Below are 24245 nucleotides of genomic sequence, written 5' to 3' on the forward strand. Positions count from 1 at the left end.
CAAGCCACTGCAGCGGCATCCCATCTATCTTTCGTTTCAATATTTGCCAAACCAGCACATATCTACGAAAAGTCTGGATTCCTCACCAGATCTGCATTTCTCTATATACGTACAAATAATCCAAATCCGCCCTCCAAATCTTGTAGTCATTTTGTCATCGATTCCGACTTATATATTAACATCAAACGACGCTCGTTATGGTTAATGTTCCAGAATGGATTGCTCAGTTTTTATTAGCAAATTAAAAGAAAAAAGAACATGGAAAAGATATTTACCTCATCATTTCGGAAAGATAGTGCATCATTTGTGAATCCGTAACATCCGTGCTTCCAGAACAAAATTTCGCCAATTAAAATTGTTTTGGCGAATCTATGTTGCCGTTTTTGTTTTGGAAAATTCTTATGAAGTAGCACGACAAACTTGCATCGAAAATGTTTCTTTTGATCTATCAGATTAGATGGTCACGACATAATAAGTTATTACCAAAGTCGTAGATTTTTTTCTGGAACACGATAAGGCTACCGTCAAAAAAAAATGACGTTGCCGTTAAATATGAAGTTAGATCTTAGATCAAGAACTTCTTCCATTCAACCCCATTGTGACTTTAGTTGCTAATTCAGTTAATTCAATCTTAATCTCAGTTACTAAACACAAAACGATTTTAAGAGGTTTCAAGACATATTATGCTGATTTTGCCTGCACCCGAATATTGAGATAACGTGAGATACATGTATGAGAATAAAAGGCATAACATATCGTTTTTTTCAGTCCTATCATCTAGTTTAGAACTTTTCTGGGCATAAACATCGCCATTCGCGACCACTACTTATTCTTCATCTTCAGAAAGCATTCTCCTGAATATTCTGGATGATAAAAGAAATGTGTTTGTATCAGTTGACTGAGAGCAATGTTGATTAAGATTTTTTATAGGATCCTAAGTGTCGTTACTCATCAACATCATCACCCAGTCCCTGTCGTCATCCAGTCCACTGTATCACTCTGCTGAAAAATCACCTCGGTTGGTATAGAAACACGTGTCGCCTTGAAACGAACATCTTTGGATTTCTTTGCTCCCAAAAAAAAAATTGGAGATAAATTAATCTATTTCTATTTTCCTGTCAAACGTCCATGACTACCATCTAATTAGGCTGCCCATAAATTTTCCATGTCTTCGTATGAGTTTTGAGAGGTTACGAATGGCTGTGTGCAAGAAAAAGTTTGTTTGACTGATGTATGTAACGTCCTGAGTCCCTGAATCCCGCCTTTTTCGATTTTCTAGGAAAGCGACTTTCTTTGCTCTGCTTGCAAGGCAATTTCGTATATGATGTCATTCTGAAAAACCATAAACATACAAAACCATAAACATAAAAACCATACACACATACATATGTATAGGGAGCAACGCGTGCTTCTCTCATGCATTGCATGAGGTTCTAGCATTTCATTCACTCGCAAATGGGAGAACTTTTCGGAGAAAAATGCGATATTACCGTACTACAATATCCGAAATAAACAAATCAGTAGTTATCTTTTTTGTTTCGTCATTAGAGCGAGCTGATATCAAAAATAATCGGCAGTTTTAAAGAGAGATCGTTGGATTTGACTACCTACATAGTACCGGACGTGCCTCTAAGAGACCGAAACTAGATTAATAACACCGTTCACAGAACCTTTTGAGTCTTCTTCTCCTATTATTTAGAATTTAAGGTATAGATTTTAGGAATAGTGGATAAAATGCGAAATACTCTCTTCTTTCCGAAAGAAGTCAGCGAAGCATCAAAAATCCTTGTTTACCCAATCAAGCAACTGTTCTAGGGTTGATGAACTGAATGCGCGTAAGGTGGATTAGTGGCAGAATCACCCGACAAAGCAACTCTTTACAAGTGATTAGCTGCAATACTCGGCGATATCGGGAGTTCGTCCTCTTCCGAAAAGGCGAAAGCTCTTTAGTGTACTGTGCTTTCCGCCGGAAATGGAGTTCATTGAAATTTCAAATTGTGTGAGAACCTTCAAATTAGCTTCATAACTTCATATTCTGATGGAAGTAAGATAATCCTGAAGATTTCGCTTGGAATTCCTACTGTTGTTCTTTTTTTACGGCAATACATAGATATCTTCTCTATCGACTAATTATTCTCTTGAATTGGTATAAAGTAGATTAGAAAAGATCGAATTGTATAAGATCAATTTTACCCGGAAAGGAAATGGACCTATCTAGCGAAATCCAGGACAAAAGGGCTTTGACCATTATGAAAAGCGTATCTCATGAACTTACATGCTCACGAAATTTTTTTGCTTTTTGCTGAGTGAAAATTGAATAGAACGTTGTCGGTGCTCTTTTTCCTTTTTTCCTAATTTCAGTTCTGAGAACTAGAGTGTTCTGTTTATTCGACGCATGTGCTTGTTAAGCTTTCCAGCTGAGCTGAACAACTATCGGTGTGGCCTCATTCCTCACTTTGAGTAACGAGCGTTTCGTTCTGAAGAGAGAGGAGCTACCTCGTTTTCCACAACCGTTTGGCTGGGGATTTTTCGCTCTCTCCTAATCTCGCTCGGTGGGGGTCTGCTGCGAGGGCGTGCTCATGCTCTTTTCCACCGGAATTGTTCACAGATTATGTAGCGCAGAATCCTTACCTCCCGCAACTTTTCTTTCCTAATCCGGAAGTAATGAACAACGATGACTGGAAAGTTTCTGGTAGAAAACATCGTGACGATTCCATTCTTCTCTCTTTTCGCGTTGTGCAGTCCCTCGTAATCGTTTTTCATTCGGAACGATGTGTGGAAATGAAAGAACATGCTACAAAATCGTCAAGGACGTCCCTCTGGCCTACGTTCGTTCACTCCGTTCCCTCCTACACAGATTTTCGAATGCTATTTTTCTAGTTTTTAGCCTATCAAAGTATAATATTTACGCAGAGATAATCCGAATGATTTCCTGAAGTTTCAGAGCTCCCATAGTGCAAACATTCAAATATATTTCTCACTCAGTCACTTTTCATGCGCACCAAACCCGAAATTCACGTGTTTGGTGTCCTATCCGTTTCAAATCCGTCCATAAATGTTCCGAACATTAGGAGCAGTATGTTCCATTTACCTGCTGATTTATCTAACTTTTTTCGGTCTCGATAAAAACGTCCCCCGTTTTTTGTGGCATAAATTTCTACGATCCACCACCTGCGAAAACAAGTGAGAAGTTTTCCTGCGCGCAAAAGCTGTTCGCCGTCTGTTCACAGTGTATGACCCATAAAACGGGTACTTACGACGAACACGAAAATTTATTTGCTCCAGGTATACTGCTTCCAACGTAATCTAAGGTTTGTTTTGTTTTGAAAGTGAACCCTCAACGGAGAAATTCCGAGCAATCCGTCGTACATTTTTTTCCACTAACAAAGTGTATTTAGCAAATCATTTCACTCGAATTTGCTTTTTTTTAAAAGAAAGAATTGATGAGGGCACTTAGAATAACACAAGAATTCGAGAACATTAGGTAGATTAGCTTCATCGCATCAATTTTTCATGGAGAAATATTAGATCAAAAAGTGATATCATCTAATAGTCGTTAGAGCAGTGTGATTATTTTCTTTCATGCCTTTTCAGTGCTTTCAATTTAGTTCTCTCTTTCTTCCTGCTTTTTGTTTTTTGTTCTATTCCCTTTTACCTTGATTAGCTTTGGGACTTTTCTATTCTAGTTTATGTTCACGTTCATATCACTGTTTATTGCCTTATATTTGATTCATATGTAAATTTATATACGTTGCAGTATAATGCGAATTATTACATATGAGGGTGCGGGTGTAGTGTAGCGGTTAGAGGTTCCGCTGCCTGCACGATCGATCGGAGGTTCGAATCCGTCCTAGTGCTCACCAAGCCTTTCATCCCTCCGGGACCGATAAATTGGTACCAGATCTGTCTGGGAGGATAAAAGCACTGACTTGACACATCGGTTGGCCACCGCAAGTCATAGGCCAGTTACACGTTTGTAAATCTCAAACGATTCTGACTTGAAGTGAACGTGGTGGCGCGGGTCCCAAGCGGATTTATTGACGCCAGACACTGTATCCTTTACTTATTATATATGCACTCACAACGTGAGCTGAATTATATCGTGCCAGCACTGGCGCACCAGTTCGACACCGTTGGATCCGTTCCAATCAATTCTATATCTTTCTGGCGCCGTCGCACCAATACGACGACGCGGGACCCGGCCCACTGCGTTCTGACAGACGCACCAACTTGATGCCACGGGACCCGTCTCACCACATTTTACTGCTTTGCGGCGCCGACGCACTTATCCGAAGCTCTTGGACATGGTCTTGGTCTGTCCCCTTTCTACAATTTCGCTCCACACACACACGACTAAGCCCGTTATTAGATATGTGGAAGCATGATAGACGTATACACATGTAATGCACATATGAAATATACTGTAATTTGTGTTTATAATATGTTTACCAATTTTTATAATAGATTGATTTGTATATTTTTATTACTTATTTGTTTTTCTGGAAATTAAAACCAGAAAAACTTTGGATCTACAGCTGACTAGAAAATCGTTGTTTGTTGCGCCCTACACAATACAAATTCTCTGCCAAAATGGATCATCGCTGCTTTTTCTCCACAGTCTCTCTGAATCGAACCAAGAAATGGTATTTATTATTTATATTTGTTTGGCAATGATTCTATAATGTGACTGATTTTTTTTTCAAAATTTGCAAGAATGAAGAGTAATTATCTATTTGTATTTGCATGCAGATATCTCCTACCACTTAGGATCTATCATCCTCTCAAGACAAGACCTCTTTTTGCTACTTAATTCCGAGAAAATGTATTTGTTACCGTATCCAAACCTCTTTACAAATGCATATGGTTTTTTTCATAAATTTTCCATGCGGAGAAGAGGTTCTGTAATGTCACATTTCCTTTCCCTTTTTGTTAAGGTACCGCTAAGAACTTACCTCATTTCCTTCCCCATAATTTGGCCCTATACGTCTGTATTCATCTTCATGGGCATATAATGCCGCCACCGCACGCCCCTTTCCTCTTTCCCCTCCGTCCTGCCTTAAAGGCATCACCCCACGAATCTGAGGTGGTACGGATTTCAAGTGGAGTGTTCGTATTCGGGATGGGAGACTATGGAGAGGGGGGTGATTCCGTCCATTTCTTCCTAATTGCCGTAAAAAACGGCCCGGAACATACGGCTTCAGGCATTTTGGCGCACTATTTTGTACAGGGAGTTCGCCTGGAGCGCACCAGCCTTGTGCGGCGCCGATTCTTCCGGGCCGTTTTTTACGGCAATTAGGAAGAAATGGACGGAATCACCCCCTCTCCATAGTCTCCCATCCCGAATACGAATACTCCACCTGAAATCTGCACCACCTCAGATTCGCGGGGTGATGCCTTAAATTGAAAGCGAATCGCGCTTAGCTGCTGGTTGAAAACGTCTGTAAACTTACGTATTGCTAGTTTGTGTAAGTCTTCCCGAAAAGATACTTGTAAGTAATTCAGAGCCTTTTCTACATTTTCGAGGATAAAAGGGGCAAAGACAGTCGTTTGCAACGTCTCAGTTGTTCCTCTAGGGACAAAAATCTCTCTTAACGTCATCATTCCATCCAAATTCTTCGCTTAATCTCAAAAGTTGACACGGAGGAGCGTTGCAGACGCTAAGAGCCAAGCAACTGAGCTACAATCTGTGTGTTCAGCGTTTTTTCCCTTCTCAAAGTGCGATTCTGTCAACGCGGTCATGTGCTGCCATCCTATTATTATTAATTAATTAATCAGTTGGGAATATTCACGTGAAGGGCCAAATGCAAGCGGAAAGAAATATCCATTTGGTGGCCCGGATTCATGTATATGACTTCGCGACTAGAATTGGCTTCTTCCACTACCACTTTCTTGAATTTTTTTCTCATACAGATTTTTTTCTCATTTGTATTTTTATTGTCGAGCTTTCGCTCACATCAGTTGAATTTGGTGAATTTTTAGTAGATTTGCGAGCCTGTTCTAGGAAGAAGGAAGAAAGAGGAGGAAGATGGATTGTGATATTCGCCACACTTCCTGTATCATCATAGTGAACACAATCGTAATGCCTCGAAACTCTACCTCACAATTATGGGTTTTGAATGTTTACTTGATTGGACATCTCTAGCGAATCGTCCGCACATAGGAGGATAAAGAATAAATCCTGCAACTCGTCTTTACAAGACCTTATCATTTCTCAAAGATTCGAAAACACCGGAAAGTGATCCCGTTTCTAACACAAACTTTTCCCAAACCATTTCGACAGTTTATTTCACATAGTTATCATTTTTATTTATTGGACGATATCGCGTTGCGGCGATACGTCGTGGGAACGATATACATCTGTGTTTCTCCTTGCGAAGCAATCCTCCATCGCATTTTTTGTTGTCTTGATTTCCGAGGTTTCCATTTGGTGATCATCCTCTTTCATCAGCTGATTTCTGCAGCACTTCTTTTTTTCCCACAATGGCTCATGCCTCGTTTCTGAGGGCTACACAGCACATAACTTCTAACTACATGTTTACACAACGTTCGAGAGGAATGACACCGAACACATTTCCCTCTTTTCTCATTAGTTACCTGTATTGCACTGAGATCCTTGCTAGAGTTTTTCCAGTTTCCAGAAAACAAAAAGAAGGGAGACTTAACTTCATTTGTGCAAAGTTGGCATTCGAACGTTCCTGGAATGTCAAGTATCATGTCCAAAATTACTAGAATTCAGTGGTAGAATTGTAACAATGAAATGAAGTGTGACGCTGGCGAATTCTTAAAAGTTCCTTAAAGTAAGGGTAACGATCGTGGAACTGTTTCTGCTATGATTTCGGACTGTTGTCACAATCCCAACTGACAACATTTTCTTGCGTTTTATTACTACTGCTTATTTACATTTCTGTTTATTTTAATTATTTGTCTATATGTTTTAATTGGCTTTGTTTACTTATGACTACTGTTCTGCAAGAAGTATAGATGTTCAGGATCATTCCAAATGGCACTCTATATTTATTATTGTTATATTTTTATTTATTATTTATATTTTCGTGCAAAAGTTTTTCTTCCGTCCTATTAGACCCGAACGTAATACCTGCCGCATAATAATGGTCCACCAAACTCGATTATTTCATATTTCTTCCGGATGGAGATCGCCGTTTCTACTTCTAGTGCTACCAGTGTAAAAAACGGTGGAACGTCTTCCCGGAACATTTATCTTTATGGTCGATAATTGCGCTCCGAAATGCTATTTCGTTACTTAAATCATTCCAGTGCATTTGCACCACCAACAAACAAGTTGGTTTATTTTTTCGTTTTCGTTGTCACAAACTACTAGGGCAACAATTTTTCTACCACTAAGAAAATTGCCTACGGTGTCAATATCTTCCAACTTCTCGATGTAGATCATGGAAATCTGTGATTCGTAGATTTTCCAAGTGAAACTCGATTTCCAATCGCGATAGCATGACTCTACCTAATCTGACACACCTACTGACCAGTATACACTGACATTACATTAACCTAACAGTAAAACGCAGCCCAACATCTGGATAATGCCTCGTTCGTTCGTTCATAATGATCGCCTCCTCCGCTTCGACTCTCCCGCCCACAAATGGGAGGAAAGCTCACCTGTGGGAGAGTAGCCCTGGCTTTTCTGCTTGACTTAAAGGCGATGCTGCTCTCACAGCAGTAATACCCAACGTCTTCCTGTACCCTTGAAAATCACCCAATTTTACTCCACATTTATATGGTCGCACTTCTCAACCTTCCTTTTTCCACTTTTAACTGTTCTAAACTCAATTTGTGTCTGGGAAATTAATGAAAGTGGACGGTTGATTTGCGCTTGAAGTTTGTCAAGTTTGGATGTGCTTAGGAAAAAAATCCATGGAAACTAGCATTCCAGTGTCTGGAGTTGGTTTTTGAACTTTGTTTGAGCAAACTCATTCTTTTTTGTTCTCAGTCTAGGAAGCACAGATGGCTCGACACATTTTTGACTTTGTAATAATCTGATGTGCGACCCGACGTCCAGCGTGCAGTGAAAGAGTGGATCCTTCACCATAGACTGGATTCGGGTATTTTTGCGATAATTGAAATGCCACCAAATAGAATAATAAGAACTGAGGAGGAATCAGTTCCTAAGCTATTAGATGCATCCATCACTAACAATTTCCTCATCACCAATGTGTTCATATTGTTTTATCTTTGAGCTCGACTGCATCTGTCAAAACTAAATTCTTTCGATATATTTGGAATCAACGGATCACGTTCCTTCGAACCTCGTATTTCTAAAATTTAATTTTGCATACTACTAAGGATTCCGTCGGTTTTCGATGGATTAATCCACCGTAGAAGGAGTTTGCGACGCAAATTGGAGCGATTTAGTAATTCCTTATGCGTCAAAAATACTTATCTTATACTGATTTACCTTATAGTATTTGAGACCACTAGCCTATTCATTGTATGGCCCAGTTGCACGTTCGTAAACCTCAAACGATTCCGAATTGAAGTGAAGGTGGTGGCGCAGCGGATTGATTAACGCCAGAAACTTCAATCTTCAACTTTCTACTAATTTGGCACCTGGGATTTGGTATTCTCCTAAGTTCTCACTCCCAGAGGAACTTTTTCAGTGTATCAAGAAATTTCCTCTGTTAGTTAATGGGTGAGTATGGTGAACACAAAGATACATTTTCCAATGCAACTACCAATGTCCTCCAAAAGTACCCTATACTTTATTCAGAATCATTCTTCACACCTCTAGATTGTTTTTAGTTTGAGGGATGCTACATTGATTACTACATTAGTCAGGGGTAAAATGATCCGAGGAGGCCAACAACCTTCAACATCATCATATCACTATGCGCGTCTGACTTTTGCACCAGTTGAAGACCACTGATAGATTTTAGTCCCGAAAGTCCAAGATAGACGCTTCCACGTTCGCTTCTCACACAAGAATGCAAACTCAAGGGTTTTTTGAATATTGTTTATTGATTTGTTTACTTATTTACTATGTTGATTGGCGTGCCAACAAGGATGTGCCGTATTGTTACTGATAAACGTAGATAAACAGGAGAAAGACAGAAATATGCTTAAAAAAGGTTATCTTGTTTCATATTTTGGATGGGAAGGAAAACGGTTTGTCAAGGGGACGTTACCTGCAATAAAACAGCAAGATTTTGTGCCGCAGTTTGCAAATTTTGACAGCATAAAACTGTTTGTGGAATGCTCTTTCTTAAAGGCATCACCCCGCGAATTTGAGGTGGTACGGATCTCAGGTGGAGTATTCGTATACGGGATAGTACTTTATGGAGAGGGGGTGATTACGTCCATTTCTTCCTAATTGCCGTAAAAAACGGCCCGGAAGATGCGACGCATGCACAAGGCTGGCGCGCTCCAGTCGAACTCCTTGTGGAAAATAGCGCGCCGGAACGCTCGAAAACGTACCTTCCGGGCCGTTTTTTACCGCAATTAGGAAGAAATGGACAGAATCATCCCCCCCCCCCCTCTCCATAATCTACTGCCCTTATACGAATACTCCACCTGAAATCCATATCACCTCAGATTCGTGGAGTGATGCCTTTAAACGCCGTCGACGCTGATAATTCACTGGCGCAAGAAAATGTCGGCACAAGTCACGGCAAGGATCTCGATAGCAGGCATATTCTCAAAAAGCATCTTTTAGGATATTTAGGCTTAAAAGCAAAAGTTTTTCATAAAAAGAGATAATGTGTTTGCGTTTTGATAATAAATCACTAGCAAATGGAATACAGTTTGCTTCTTAATGCGAGTTGAACAGGTGTTCAGGAGAATTCAAGGAATTCAGTTCAAAAACAAAGTCGCAAATTTTTCCAGACCGCGAAATACCGGGAAGACCTTTTTTTGGTTGTTGTGTTTTTGTTTACAGGCACATTATTTGTTCACAATGCATACATTCTAGTCTCAAAAATTATTTCTAGCTCCTACTTTTTTCGTAATTCATTCTCCGTAAGAGCTGTAAGAGTGTCAACCAGCGTCTAGGAATCGGAGTTCTCAGGTAGATGGGGAAAGTACAGATCTCTATCTTGAGAATTTTTATTCACCACGCTTGTGCTTTGTTAGCTTTTTCTTCGTTAGCCATATTCCTTTTTTATTATTTATTTAGAGAAAGCACACCGTTTGACAGACTTACATCATCTGAATATTGCAAATGTAAGGATTTCAATTTAGTGTCTCCTTCGTCTTTTGCTCCTTCCATCAAAACGATAATGGTGTTTTAGTTAGTGATTGGTCTGGTTGTCGTCGCACTTTATCCACAAAAATAAACTTTTCGTTCCTAAACTGAACAGAACTGATTTTCTCTTCCCCATGCTTCTCTTTCCGTTTGAAGTTGTAGTTATATTTAGGTATGTAGGGCAGATGTGCCCGCGCCGCGTTTCCTTGTCCGCCCTCATTGTTAAATTAGTAGTAGTTACCAAAATGGCACTATTGATGCCATGTATATTCACAATCTCTGGACAGTGAAAACGTGCAAAGATGTCTAAACAACGTTTGTTTTGTAATTTGTGATGTTTTTTAAAGCAAAAACTCCTTTATGCCCACCTTAATGCCATCAATCTGAAGCTATAAGTCCACTAAAGTGTTCGTGTCCTTTAATGCACTCTCTGTTCCCTTATACGCATTTAAAAGCCCATTAACAAGCCAGCTTGGCATTTTCCTCTTTCATGAGCGAAATGTTGATCCATTTACTACTCGCTGTCAGTGCGCTTGTACTTTTTCTAATTAACTAGACTATGTTAACTGACAAGCAATTTTCGCAGTTCTTCACCACAGCCGAACTCGCATCCATGCAAAACGCGCAGGCCCGTCGTCGTCTTTTTTATTTATTTTAACTTGTTGGGTGCTCTTTTCGCTGGAATTGCTCCATTTTCTACTTCTGCGTCTCGCCAACCACGAACAAACGTTTCAGTTTCATAAGCTCGCAACCATTTTCACCTGGATCAAAAATCCATTACTGCGTTGTCCTATTTTCCGCTGCTCTATCCAGTTTTGGAGGATCGCATTGTTTTGTGTTAGCACCGTGATTTAGTTAATAAAATAAATAAATGGAATAACCTCTAGACGGACCACGAATAATCTCAACAATTTTGAGTGGCGTCTTGAATCTATCTTGTCTCGGAAACCATTGCTCTGCTTGTTTATTTTTAGTTCAAAAATTAAAACATCGACATACTTTTGTTTATATTTTCTGCTAGTGGCACTCATTCGCCCATTTGGCAGTGACATTTGCATAAAACTTGTGTAAGTCTAATTATAGTTCCTTTTTCTCTTAAAATCTTTTAATTGCCTTGAACGATTATGGAAATACAAATCCAGAGTATGAATGGATGATGTCGAGAAAACTGTAGGCTTAAAATCAACGTGCCTTCCTTCTGAAGAGGGCGAGAGAGAAAAAAATTAGTCAGGCACGTAATCAATACGCTACCTAAGATCTTCGTAGGCAAACAAGTAAGAAAACTGTGCCAATGCTCCATGTTAAAATTTGTTCAGTCAACTATTGCTTCACTATGTATCCTGCATTCTTTCCTGGATCAGCATTGCAGTACGCTTGCGGGATAGCGTTTTCTCAATTGTATATTCAAATTTGAATAAATGTTTTCCCACGAAAGCATACCGGCCGCCTCAGACGTCGTCATGGATGCCAGCTGCATTATCGCAAGCGACCCGAACCTCATACCAGCCAATGTAAACAGATGCAATTCACCACGACATAACTTTTTTCACAAACATTCGGGACATTCAGAAGTGGATAAGGCGAACATCGATAACTGGAATACATCTGCATCAATCGTTAGATGGAGAAATCAAAACAAGTTGAAAGACCCGAATTCATGGCACAAATGAATCTTCGAATTTCGGAGCGGATTTCTGCTCGCTAGTGCGACTTAGAATAGGAGCGTCGCAGGGGATAATTAAATGAATCCCTATTCGATTATTATAATTATGTCCTTACATAAGAATCATGTTGGCGATGCTTGGACGTCTTCGTCTCTTTCAGAGTCGCTACGATTGGCTTAAGCCATAGGCACCGTAGTTCAGATGCACGAACAATTCATTGGAAGATTTACTTACGTGTTTTTAATTTTTGTTGAGATCACTCCGACAACTCTTGCTCATCTGTTTTATCAAACCAAGTTTTGATTCTTTTTGCGCTCACAGTGGATCTGCATTAAGAAATCTTCTCGCTGTCTTTTTTTCTTCTACACTAGTACTACTATACTACATTACATTACTACTAACAGGTACGATTATTCCTCATTTTTATCCATTCTGCTGAAATTCTCGATAAATCCAACTCACTTATTTCTCAAATGAAAGATATTGAGTTTGCTTGTTTTTTTATCTCTTCTCTTTATCATCTGTAGTATTAACCATCAGTTGATGATAAAGAAAGAAGAATGATGAAGAGAAAAATGGGTAATAAAAGCCTAATCAAATTTGTTTTTGAGATCCATGTTCCTAAAAAAAACTCTGATCTTCCACTCCAGAGGTAGATTCCGGGAAGTCTAATACGTGCATCCTCCGAACTTCTCGTGCTTTCCTCGAATCACGAAACGTTGTCGAAAAAGTGGGCAAACGTTTGATGTCATGGGCGAAACTTATCGCTTACAGTCGATTCACTCACTTTGTTTACATATATTTCTGAAAGTTGGAAAAAAAGGATTGCTGTGCCAGCACGCGTCTATTCGAAGCGCATATCAGAGTTTCTCGATATTCTTCTGAGATCTGCTGCTCATTTTTCGAATGTTTCCTTTCTCCTACAAAGTAAGCGTTTGTGACCTGAACTGAACTTGTTGCACTTTTGAATTTTTTTTAGATTCTGCTGTAACAGGTCAGATTTTTAAATACACATACATATTTCCCTAATCAGCATGTGATAAATTCCCCATAAATGCATCAACTCTTAATTTGTTTATTAACCTTAAACTTAGCCTTAGTTAAATTTAGAATTGAGTTTCGCTAATTTTACATTTCGCTCTTCAACCTAAAAAAATTAAATTGAATTAAAACTGAATAAAAAAATTATTTTATCAATAAAAATTGATAAAATCACACTAAAAAGCTTATATTCAAGTTTACTTAACTTTCAGTTTGTTTAGTTATCAAGCTCTGATGTAAATGGTGCATTAAAAAACTTTTTAGGTGCTCTTGAAAAGCGTCATGCGATGAATATTATAGATGGCGGGAATAATTATAAAAAGAAAATTGCATTATTGACTTCGAGAACCGCTTCTAAACCATCATTATAGTCACAATCCTTGAAGCTATACTTGCTGGAAATTCATTCACATTTTCCTCTGAACTGTATTATTTTCTTTCGAGTAGGATTCGATTTTTAAAAAGAAGTTTGTTAGGTGCATTCTTTGGGATAAGCGAAACTATAATAACTGAAGTAAAAATAACAAATGACAACAATAGAAAGCAGGATCGAATTATCAACAAAATTTTCATTAAAATCATTGCACTGTGCACTGTTCACTGTGCCGAAAGCCGCAGTTTTTAGAAATACAGCGAAACGCATGGTATATTCTTCACTCCTAACCTGAAAATAGCGATAACGGCGAATTCTGTTTGGTTTTTTTTCTTAATTCTCATATCAGCTCTTTTAACCACGCTTTTCTTTAATCATTTCACTAAGGAAAGAGAAACGTGCCGCATAACGCTACTAAGGCTGTATTTCTCTCGACCAATGTGATTGAAAACTGTTGGGCTCAAATGGCTGCTGAGAATTTAGAAGCAAATCTTTACTTACGTAAATAATTAGATGGCCCGTCTTCAGTGAACAGGCTGTTCGCACCACCTTTTCCACTCGTTTCTTTCCCTCGCCGTTGTCATCCAAGATTCTCAACTTCCTCAAATTCAAATTTCTCAAATTTTGCGAGCGACGTTGGCGAGGTCCTTCAGTGGTATACAGCTGAGATCTCAGCGAGCCCAGCCGCGTAGCGAACATGTCACCCCATCTCGTTGGCAGTCTCACTTGAGGATGTTTAGCATCTCTTAGGATCCACTTCAGCGTTTTTTAGTCCATCTATCGTCGATTCTTCTGATGATGTGACCGCCTCTTCTATGTTTTGCTTTCAATACATATTCCGCTGGGTCGCGAAGACCGGACATTACTCGAAAGTCGGAGTCGCGAAGACCGGACATTACTCGAAAGTTTGAGCCGCGAAGACCGGATATTTGTTGTATGTGCCGGTTAAACTTCAGAAGATATTTCTCAAAGGTTCTGTGGGTAGTAAGTAGCTTCCTGGACGTGGCAACGGTGTCTGCCCTCGTCTCCGCTGCGTAACAGAGCCCTAGAAGAACTGTCAAGTCGCACCGATGATCATGGAGATCTTGGCCCATCAATTGGTCTGTAGCTTCCGTAAAGGGTGCAAATGTTGACAACGCTGCTTTCATATTCTATTTAGATCTTCGTTCAAGTTGCTTTCCACATTCATGGAATGTCGAAGGTAGACGCATGACGTTTCCATGACCCTTCAAGTTGTACTCCTCCGTGCTCTCAGTAGACGTTCTTCATGAACTGTGTCTTCTTTCAGTTCATTCGCAGTCCTATTCTCATCCCTGCTTCGTTCAATTCCTTGACCATCGTCTCTGCTTCATAGGTAGGTAATTTTCTATGAGAGAATGATGCCTTCTGGAAAACGAAGGTTCGAGAGGAATCTTTCGTCAAAACATATGCCCTTTCTCCCAAGCAACTCATTTCATTATCCACTGTAATGCAGCCTTGAACAGCTTCGGCGATGTAGTATCGCATTTTTGTACCCTCTTCCCAATGGGAACGTTCACACCTTGATCAAACAGCGCTGACAATATAGCACCTTGATCAAACATCAAAGCTTTCTCATAGTCGACGAAGATTAGAACAAGGAGCAGGCGGTATTTCCAGCAAAGCTCTACGACCCTCGACACCGCTATGACGTCAAGAGATCCGCTAGAAATACATAAACTGGATGGTCACGAGCCCGAAGAAAGTCTGCTCATATAAAATCAGGTCTGGGTGCTTTGCTAGGTTACATGCTCTTGAAAGCGACTCGTTCTTCCGAAAGGAGAATTCGTGGTGGAGCTTTTCTTTTTTCTGCAGCCAGTGTTTGCTGCTAGCCCTCAGTGTGCGATGCATTCGGATCAAGCCACAAAGTTCTTCTTCTTTCCAACAATTCTTTGGTAGGTTTTGAAATTCTATCCAAGCTTGTCGTTTGGTTTGTTGGCGGTTTTGAAGCACGTTCAGTACAGGCTCGCAGTCTCCTGAGCTGCACCTCATAATTCCTGTTTAAATCCTCCTCGATGTGCTAGTCACCTTGGGACAAGAATTTCTCGAGTACGCAAACGTAGTATACGACTTCTTCCCTCTGAGTTTCCAATAGCAGGTGTTCTTTTCCATCGTGTGGCTAAGTCGTATTTTCGCACAGAGACTGTGATCACAACCACTACACTACAAAAAGATGGTAGTAACGAGACGTTAAGTAGACATCACCCCCTGAGAGTTAATGTGTATGTGGTCGACCTCCGCACGAGTCGTGCCATTTTACAATTCCCATGTTCACCGACGATGGTTTTCCTTCATGAAAAGAAGAGTTCCCATGAAAGAGGCGAGCGGCGGACAACAGCCCGGCGAGACGATTGCCATTTTCATTTCGGTCTCCTAGTCCAAATCTTCCAATCCTGTATCCCCTTCTGTTACCTTTCGTTAAAGTTCCCTCCCTTCTGTTGCCTTTTGTTAAAGTCCCTGACAACCAATTTGTAGAAGGACTTCTCGTTGCAGATCACGTCTTCCAGCTCCTCATTGAACGTGTCTTATTCAGGTTCTTCGGCTGCTGATGTCGGTAAGTACGTGTTGATGCCAACGGGTTTTTGACGCAGATGACCGTGGCAAAGAACGGCCAAACAAGATCTCGCGAGAATTGATGAAGTGAACGACAAATTGGTGCACAACGGAAGCAGCACCGTCTACATTTCGCGACGGAAGGGGATGTAGGTCAGCGTCTGTGGACACTGTTCCGGTGCTTTAAGTACAGAATCTGAGACAGTCTCCATTGCGAGCGATACACTTGCCGCCTTGCTCCACAGTTGAAGACGTCGTGAGCAACCTGAGATTTGATCGTCTCTCACGAATTCCCATACCGTCCGACGTCTGAGACGGCGGGACCCTGTGTGCAGGGTACTGAGGCAGTGACATGCTGGAGTAACAGAAGGGCTTTTCCACACACAAGGCAGCTCTGCTATTTTGAGCTTAGCTTTCATCACATCGTCGCCCAATCTATATGGTTCAGATTGCGATCTTGCGACATTCTGTGAAGACAGAGATGAAACGTAGCAGTGGTTTACTCTTGTTAGGCTTCCGAAAAATCTCGGATTCTTGGAAGATGACTGAGGTGTCGAACTCCTTCTCAGCATTGGAGACTCTGGCAGAGGGCGTACCTCCACTGCATCGCAGTTCGATTCCCAGGGTCACCTCCATGCCACTATGAGGCGGTAAACCTTTGTAGAAGGAAGCATTTCATCAGTGGTTCGAAGCAGCATAATGATGTTTTCTTTTCGCTGCTTTCGAACTTTTTTAGCAGAAAGAGACGTTAAAAGTTTCCGGAGTTATGTAGATCTAATTACTATAAAGCAGTTGCTAGTCACTGTATGTTAAATGAAAGGGAAAATTTCTCTCATCAAAGGAAATTGTAACTTTGAGAAAAATGATTTCCTTCCGAAATCTGAAATGAAATTATTGCGTCGAGAAGAGGGACAAAGTGAGCATCTATTCACTTCTCAGCTCATCTTCCTCAACAACCTCAACATCCATGTCTTCTTTTCTTTCCATTGTATGAGAGAAGATTCGTACATCATCCCAAGTGCATTCTTTTTCCTCTTTTCTTATTTTTCTCCTTCTTTCTACAAAGCCTGATATTTCATCGTAGGTGAAGAATCCTACTCTCCCTTCCCAATTTCCTTACAGGACCTTGTACGCTCTTCACACGTTTCCTGTGAATGCAGTGTTTGAAACAAATGGGACTCCAGCAAAACCATTCTCTTTTATAAAGGATTACGTCTCTAGTGTCAGTGAATCTGCTTCGGACGTGCTAACGCGCTCACTTCAATACAGGATCACTTAAGGTTTACGAACTCATGTTTAGCCTCTAGCGGGCCTTTGTGGCTAGCCGACGTCACAAGTCCGTGTTTTTTATGCTCCCAAAGAAGTCTGCCACCAATTTATCGACTCCGGAGGGATGAAGGGCTTCCCTGGCACTAAGGCGGTTTTGAACAATCTACTTATAGTGTAAGACACAGTGAAACCTCCTACCAACTGCGCTAATCCCAGATTTTTTTTTTGCATTTAAGATAGAAGAACCCCACCAGTTTTTTGTAGATGATGTTGGATCTATAACCACGGGCTGGTTTCACCAATTATGTCCTGGTTTGAAAAAGTCTGTGGAAATATCAGTATACAACTTAACCTACAAAGCTGAACTTGAGGTTCGAATGGTCTTATAATGTCCCAATCATTCTCAACGCATCGACGTTATCGAAGATAACTACATGTTCTCCATTTACACACATTTTGATTGGAAGATGATATGGTGAATAACCTAAGAATTCTCTGAGGTAAGCTATGAACAGGTCTCAGGGCTCACTTAAAGGCAGTATACCACGAATGTAGGTTGGTACGGATTTCAGGTGGAGTATCCGTATACGGGGGCGGGTGAAGTGTAGCAGTTAGAGGTTCCGCTTTCTGCACGATCAATCGCAGGTTCGAATCCGCCCCAGTGCTCACCAAACCTTTCATCCCTCCGGGGTCGATAAATTGGTACCAGACTTGTCTGGGAGGATTAAAGCACTGACTTGACACATCGGCTAGTCACCGCAAGTCATTGTAGAGGCCAGATACACGTTCGTAAACCTCAAACGATACTGAATTGAAGTGAACGTGGGAGCGCATCCTAAGCGGATTGATTAACGCCAGAAACTTTATCCTTTCCTTTTATCCGTATACGGGGTCGTAGACTATGGGGACCGGGGTGGTTCCGTTCATCTCTCCCTGAATCACTGTAAGCAGCCGGCCTCTGAATGCTGTTTTGCACGATGCCTTCTATTGCAGCGCGCCCCCATGCACGCGTAGTGTCCCTTACTGCCTATCGGGGGCAACCCGGATTGATTTTCGACGAATCGCAGGGCGGAGGCGGCGCAAGGGGTGGAGCGTTGCAATAGGTGGCGTACAAAACAGTATTCTGGAGGCGGCTGTTTGCAGTTATTCAGGGAGAGATGAGCGGTACTGCCCCGTCTCCATAATCTACGCCCCTTATACGGATTTTTCACCTGAAATCCGTACCACCCCAGATTCGCGGTATGCGGCCTTTAATCAACATACCGTCACTCGTCTTTCTCGGACCTACACTCCTGAGACTTCGAAAATTCCAAAATCTCACTAATTCTGTTACTTCCCTTGAATCTCACAGTTTTTGTCGCTAGCACCATATTCCCCATTGAAAATTAAGTTTTTTCTGAAATATCTGAACTACTTGGGACTTTCTCAGGAGTAGCAGTATAAGTATGCTAAGTTGGAGCATACGTTCCCTGTCATATGTTACTACCCTCGGGCATCATTTCAAGTCCCAACCTTCTTGGAGAAAGGGGCATCGGCAAGCTGCCCGAGCGCTGGCATCGAGGGATGGAGGGATGGTGCATACCTCTGATCTCCACCACGGTTCGTTTCTGAAATATTTACAAATGAGTTGTGGAGGAAAGCATAAGAATCAACCTAACAGTTTCGCAAAAATGTACGTTTTCCGACCGACACCTCCTAGTTGCAAGCATAGAATTTCGCTCTTTCTTCTAACCTTTGGCAGGTTTATTCATATTTACGCTCACTATTAGGTTTGCATTTCGACAACAAACGAGATAAATTTGAATCGCTTATAACTTCGTTAGGTGGTTCTGCTCTCTTTTTGTTTGCAAAGCAAACAGGATCACTTCCTTATTCTGTTCCGAGTGGTGTGGGACTGGAAAGGACTATTTCGAAACAAGTGTCTCGGCCTGACCTCTAGCACCAGTAATCTAGCTTGTGATCTGCTCCATCCACTTTCTCGATTTACTCAGATGGTTAGTAACATCGTGTGCAAATGCCTCGTTATAATGCTGTATCTACTGCCATTTTAACGTATGTAAATCTTACACATTTTGTGCACATTTCACCTAGTAAAATACGTAGGTAATCCTTGGGATCTTCTCAGCAATTGCGAAATGCGTTTTAGTAATCCTCCGGTGACAAGTAGTAAGTGCCAGTAAGTGCCATGGCTGCACCAGTAATAAAGAAAACTTTTACAAATTATCGAAGTCGGTAAAGGATAAAGGATGGCGTTGATCAAGCCGCTTGGGATGAACCAACGCGTTTGAAACTTCGGCATATTCTGTCTATACTTTGTAAATAAAGCAAATAAAGTTCTATCTAAAAACCTCGCAGGCACACTATTGCAAAATATAAACTCGGCGAAGTTATGGCGGACAAGTGGTTTCCCTAGCAATGCATCTTTCTTCACCCCCATGGGCGTTCATCCGTAAAGTGAATGCCTTTGTACTTAATTCTACTCTTTCTCCGAATCTTAGTAGTTTTTCTCTTTTTTTCGTTTTGCTTTCTCGCATGAAAGGAGTTCTCTCGAAGGTGAATTTTATGCAAGTGCAAACTGAGATGGAAGAACAAACGAACAAAAACGCACAACAGCAGGTAAAAAAAAATGTTTTGAGAATAGCGAGAAAAAAATCTTCTTAGCAAGTGCGTTCTGCGAGTCGAAGTCGACTGGGGTATCAACACCTGAAATTAACGCACGATTTTTAGCAATATCTCACTTCAGCGCCTTTTGGAAATTGCTCGAAACTAAAAAAAGAAGAATTTCTCTGGAACTTGCTTACATGAGGGTAACGATAATCACTGAAGTCTGCATGGAACTTTAAAGTTGTTTCTCTTTTCCTTGAAGTAGAAGATAATATATTTTTCAGATTCTGATCCTTTGAAAATTTCCATATGACGATTATACGAAACGCTGATGAGAAATGTTTTTTCTTCTTAAACAGGAATGTGATTTGTCAGCTGTTTCGTTGTGTTCTATAAGAACCTAAAGTCACATATCGGCATGAGGCTATGTATTTTATTGTGATTTCATCCTACATTAAGGAAAAAACCATTATAATAAAGTGTGGATATATTGTATAGTGGGTCGGTTTGGCGCAGTCGGTAGGAGGTTCGATTGTAACTGCACGATCGTTCGTTGGTTTGAAATCGTACTAGTGCCACCTAAGCCCTTCGCCCCCCTCCCACATTTCTCCGTTCATCCAGTCATTGTAGTCACTGCCTACACTTTCAAATACCTCACACGATTCTGAACTGAAGTGTACGTGGTGGCGTATCCCAAGCGGATTAGTTAACGGCAGACACTTTATTCCTATCACTTGTATCACTCACTTATCACTTCTACTGTTCTTATGTGACCTAAACCCAGATTATTAAATACAAACTGCAGCTTTGAACGAAAATAATGTATCACAACAATATTGAATGCAACCATGAGTACAGCATTTCAGCTAAAATGGTAGTTCGATTGAAAAGTAATTTGTATTTGTGACCACAAAAAGACTTATACAGTTCAATTATTTTAAGATTAGGGGATAGGCCAAAATCACTCCAGGAAGAAATCGGTGAAGTATGTAGCTGATTTTATCCCGGTTACGCATGATTTTTATAGCTACCATCTTCGTCTTCATTCTTTGTGTAAAGGATTCCTTTTTGTAAGTAGATTCTGGTGTTTTTATTGTTCGCTCTAAAAGTACATATTTTTCGAACTAGAAGTTGCTTCAGTGAAGGTGAATGTCAAACTCACTTCTTTTTCAACTCTTTTTCCTTTCCCAACGTGTATTTATGTACTTAGTCCCGGAAATTCTTTCGTTGCGTCGTGTTCCGTCTGCCGTCCTCAATAGTAGCTGTATAACTTCAATGCTTTCTACGACTTCCTCTGTGAGTTTGTGTGTTATGAATTCAAAATGTGTTGAGCGATTTCTCGAAGCAACTTTTCTTCTCAAATCAATCAATGCAAGTCAAAGCCATGTATAAATAACGTATATTATAGAATAGTGTCATGTTATAGTAGATTTATTGATAACAGTTAATATTTACTGTATAATTGTTTCCTTGATGGTTATGTTCCTCTTCATTATAGAATGAACACGGATTGAGGGCTGAAGTAGTCGAAAATGTATAAGTTCGTGAATGTGTGCTGCTTCATACTTGCACTGGTTTATACTTGACGTGCAGTGATAGGAAGTTTCCACGCCGTTCCCACGGTATATGGTTCGGCAACGCGCAAGGCCAACCAAGTTTTCTTCATCTTCCTGGGGTCAACAACTTGACACTTGTTCAGTTTTGGAGGATAAGGTGACTAAGTGGTTTCAGCTGTTGATCTTCGCGACTCCTCATTCTGACCGTCATTTCATTCCGCGTTCGATTTAAACGATTACTTGGCAAGTTTAATCACGGTTCAACTTTCTAGAATTCAGAAAAAAAAAGACTTTGGGTGCTGTTTTTAGTTTGTTTTGTTGTTCTTGTTGTTTGTTCTTTTTTCGTTTTGCGTTGTGCCAACCTTTCAACTCGTAATTATAACACGGTGACATCAGTTTAGTCAAAACACTCTTGAAAATCGAAATGGACTCCTTCAAATTATTTTAATATGTATTTGTCCACCTCTAAAAAAGGGGGAGTCCATTGAAAATACGGCTCTTCATTCATTCCATGAAAGACTAATGGATAACACGCAAACATTCTTTTTTCTTTCTTCCTAAATTTCCCGAGAAACTACAGCGCAATTTCAACGAATCCAAGTTTTGGTATCTAGACAATGAAATTTCTGTTTTGTTTAGCGTTAAAACCGAGAAGCAGAGCAACGTGAATGGAGTTCCGCCTTGGTGTAGCTTGTACGGTACTGAGGGGGGACACGTAGGGACCTATTTTCTACGCTTCGTTTTCGTTTTCAAAAGTTTAACTTCTATTTTGGCATATGGAACTCTAAACGAATCCCAATATCAATGAAATAAAAAATAATAGAATACGAATATCATGCAAAGAAGATCAAATTGCGAAAATCCACGTTTCATATCGTATTGGAAATCTGTTCTCAAACTCTAAATATTGCTCGATTTTGGAATATCTAATTGCAGTGTAACCGCTGGGGTTGCCCCATAACCTTTTATCCTTCTTTCGTCTTCTTCAGCCTTTTTTTTTACATATTTCTCTATTCAACAACAAAGATGTTTCAAACAATAATGAAGTTCGCATGATATCAGTCAAAGTCCTTAGTTCTTCGATGGAGTAAACAGATCCTTTTGGCCTGAAACTCAGGCTACTGCGAGTTAAAGAGGATAATCATATTTCTGAACTGCACGCTGGATGCTCTAGAGTTTCGTAGCTCAGTTCTTCTAACTTTTAACGAGCAATAGAAGATAAACGGGTGTGCCATAAACTAGTTTGCCTCAGCTTATTTTCAGCACTTTTCTTCACTTTTTTTCAAAAGATTGTCCGCCGCATACCCAAGCTATAGAAAGTTCTGTGATCCCCTACATCGTAGTCGACCGTTTTCACCGAATCTGATTACAGTGTCGTATCTTTAAGAAGAAAAACTCGGACGCTACAGTCCGTAAGCTATTTGAGGAGGTTTTCTATGCGATTATAGGATAAGTAACTGATATCAGCTACTAGAAAATGTTGACATAGAGTTATTTAACCATTCCTAAAAAAATCTTCATTAATAATATATAATAATGTAATATTCGACTATAATAATGTAATATTCGACTATAATAATATAATGTTCGACTCGATATCTTAAATTCGTCTTGTTTTTACGCCTGTTCAAGGAGTAGAAGGAAATAAAAAATTTAGTTGGCCAATTTATTTGATATTTAAGATAAGTGTATAAGACAGTTTGAATAAATATAGACTATGTGGATGTAAAGAGAATATTTTTTAAAAGCTTTTCCTCTTAATATAATGTGGCAAGAATGTAAAACTTGTGCGTTAATTGTTTTGCTTTGCCCTATAGAGAACGTTTTTATCTACCGTTTGTCTCTGACATTTGGATAACTTTTCGATTCGTTTTTATCTAAAACTAGGACAGCTGCGAATCGAACAACTGAACGACTTCCTTCTCTCGATTGTAACCGATAGCCCGCTTGTCGAAGAGTTCTTTTTAGCAGGTTGCTGCTTGGACCCAAATCTAGGAATCGAGTTTAAATACTTAATACTCGCGGTCTCCTGCTACGAGTATAAACATACATGCGTAGCGTAAAAAGGTGAAAGTTATCAGCAACTATGTAGGCTGCGGCGTTAGAGACCGAGTTCTTTCTCATACTCAATTTCCGCCCATTTCCCAGCATACTATGTCTTACCGTAGCGTACCTGTTAGAAAAGGAATTCAGGTACTGCGAAGTGTTATTGTCGTTGCTTTTTATTCTTCACTCTTTTCATTTTTCTACAAAACCACTCATTAAGGTAGTTGCTGGTCTCCCAACGAAACGGCTGGGATCTTCAGGTTTATTTTGAGTCTCTAAAGACCCTGTTGGAGGTTCAATCAAACGCACAAATAACTTTCAAATTCAAACATATCGCTACTTTTCTTTGAAAAACACTGCTGGTTCGAAAACATGCGCGGAAAAAAATGTAAAGATACAGGTGACAGGGGCTTTGTGCTGGATATCAGGTTAGATACTTTTTTACACACACGTACCCATTCCAATTTTATATTTCCCAATCACACATTGATGATCGTTCTTGGATGTGTTCTCCGTGAGTGTTTGCCACAGTGCTCCTTATTTCTGGGAGGCTTAGGACTTCTCCGCGTCCAAAACATGGGAGGGAGGGGAGTTGCTGGGACCCAAAGAACAATTCGATAGCGGATTTGAGGTCGCTGGAAGAATTCAGCGGTTTTGTGAGCAAGCGACCTGAGGCCATCCTACATGAGCCTCTCGCCGCTAACGTGGGGTCCTTGGTTGGGAAACGGTCACCCATCAGTATATTTCCCAAGCTTCGTTTAATGAGACTGGCATTTGTTTCGGGCTCTTGAGCAAATTCCCTGAAGCAAATTGACATCAAATTCACTTTCACTGACCCTGAATCTGCTATTGATTTCCTTTTTGAGTCTCACCCCCTCAGATTCGCGGTAATTGCGACCCTCACTTAAAGA

At 40.3% G+C, this 24245-nt stretch overlaps 2 protein-coding genes across 2 annotated transcripts; both read right to left on the minus strand.

Annotated features, from left to right (window-relative positions):
- Positions 1–14046: 14046 nt before the first annotated feature.
- Positions 14047–14436, minus strand: RB195_019664 (uncharacterized protein; the record flags this gene model as incomplete). Its single annotated transcript, XM_064187617.1, has 1 exon — positions 14047–14436. One exon carries the CDS (start codon positions 14434–14436, stop codon positions 14047–14049), a length of 390 nt encoding a protein of 129 aa, XP_064043498.1.
- Positions 14437–15984: 1548 nt separating this feature from the next.
- On the minus strand, positions 15985–16431 carry RB195_019665 (uncharacterized protein; the record flags this gene model as incomplete). Its single annotated transcript, XM_064187618.1, has 1 exon — positions 15985–16431. One exon carries the CDS (start codon positions 16429–16431, stop codon positions 15985–15987), a length of 447 nt encoding a protein of 148 aa, XP_064043499.1.
- Between the last annotated feature and the right edge of the window lie 7814 nt (positions 16432–24245).

The sequence above is a fragment of the Necator americanus genome, chromosome II (assembly GCF_031761385.1).
Source record: "Necator americanus strain Aroian chromosome II, whole genome shotgun sequence".
NCBI lineage: Eukaryota > Metazoa > Nematoda > Chromadorea > Rhabditida > Ancylostomatidae > Necator > Necator americanus.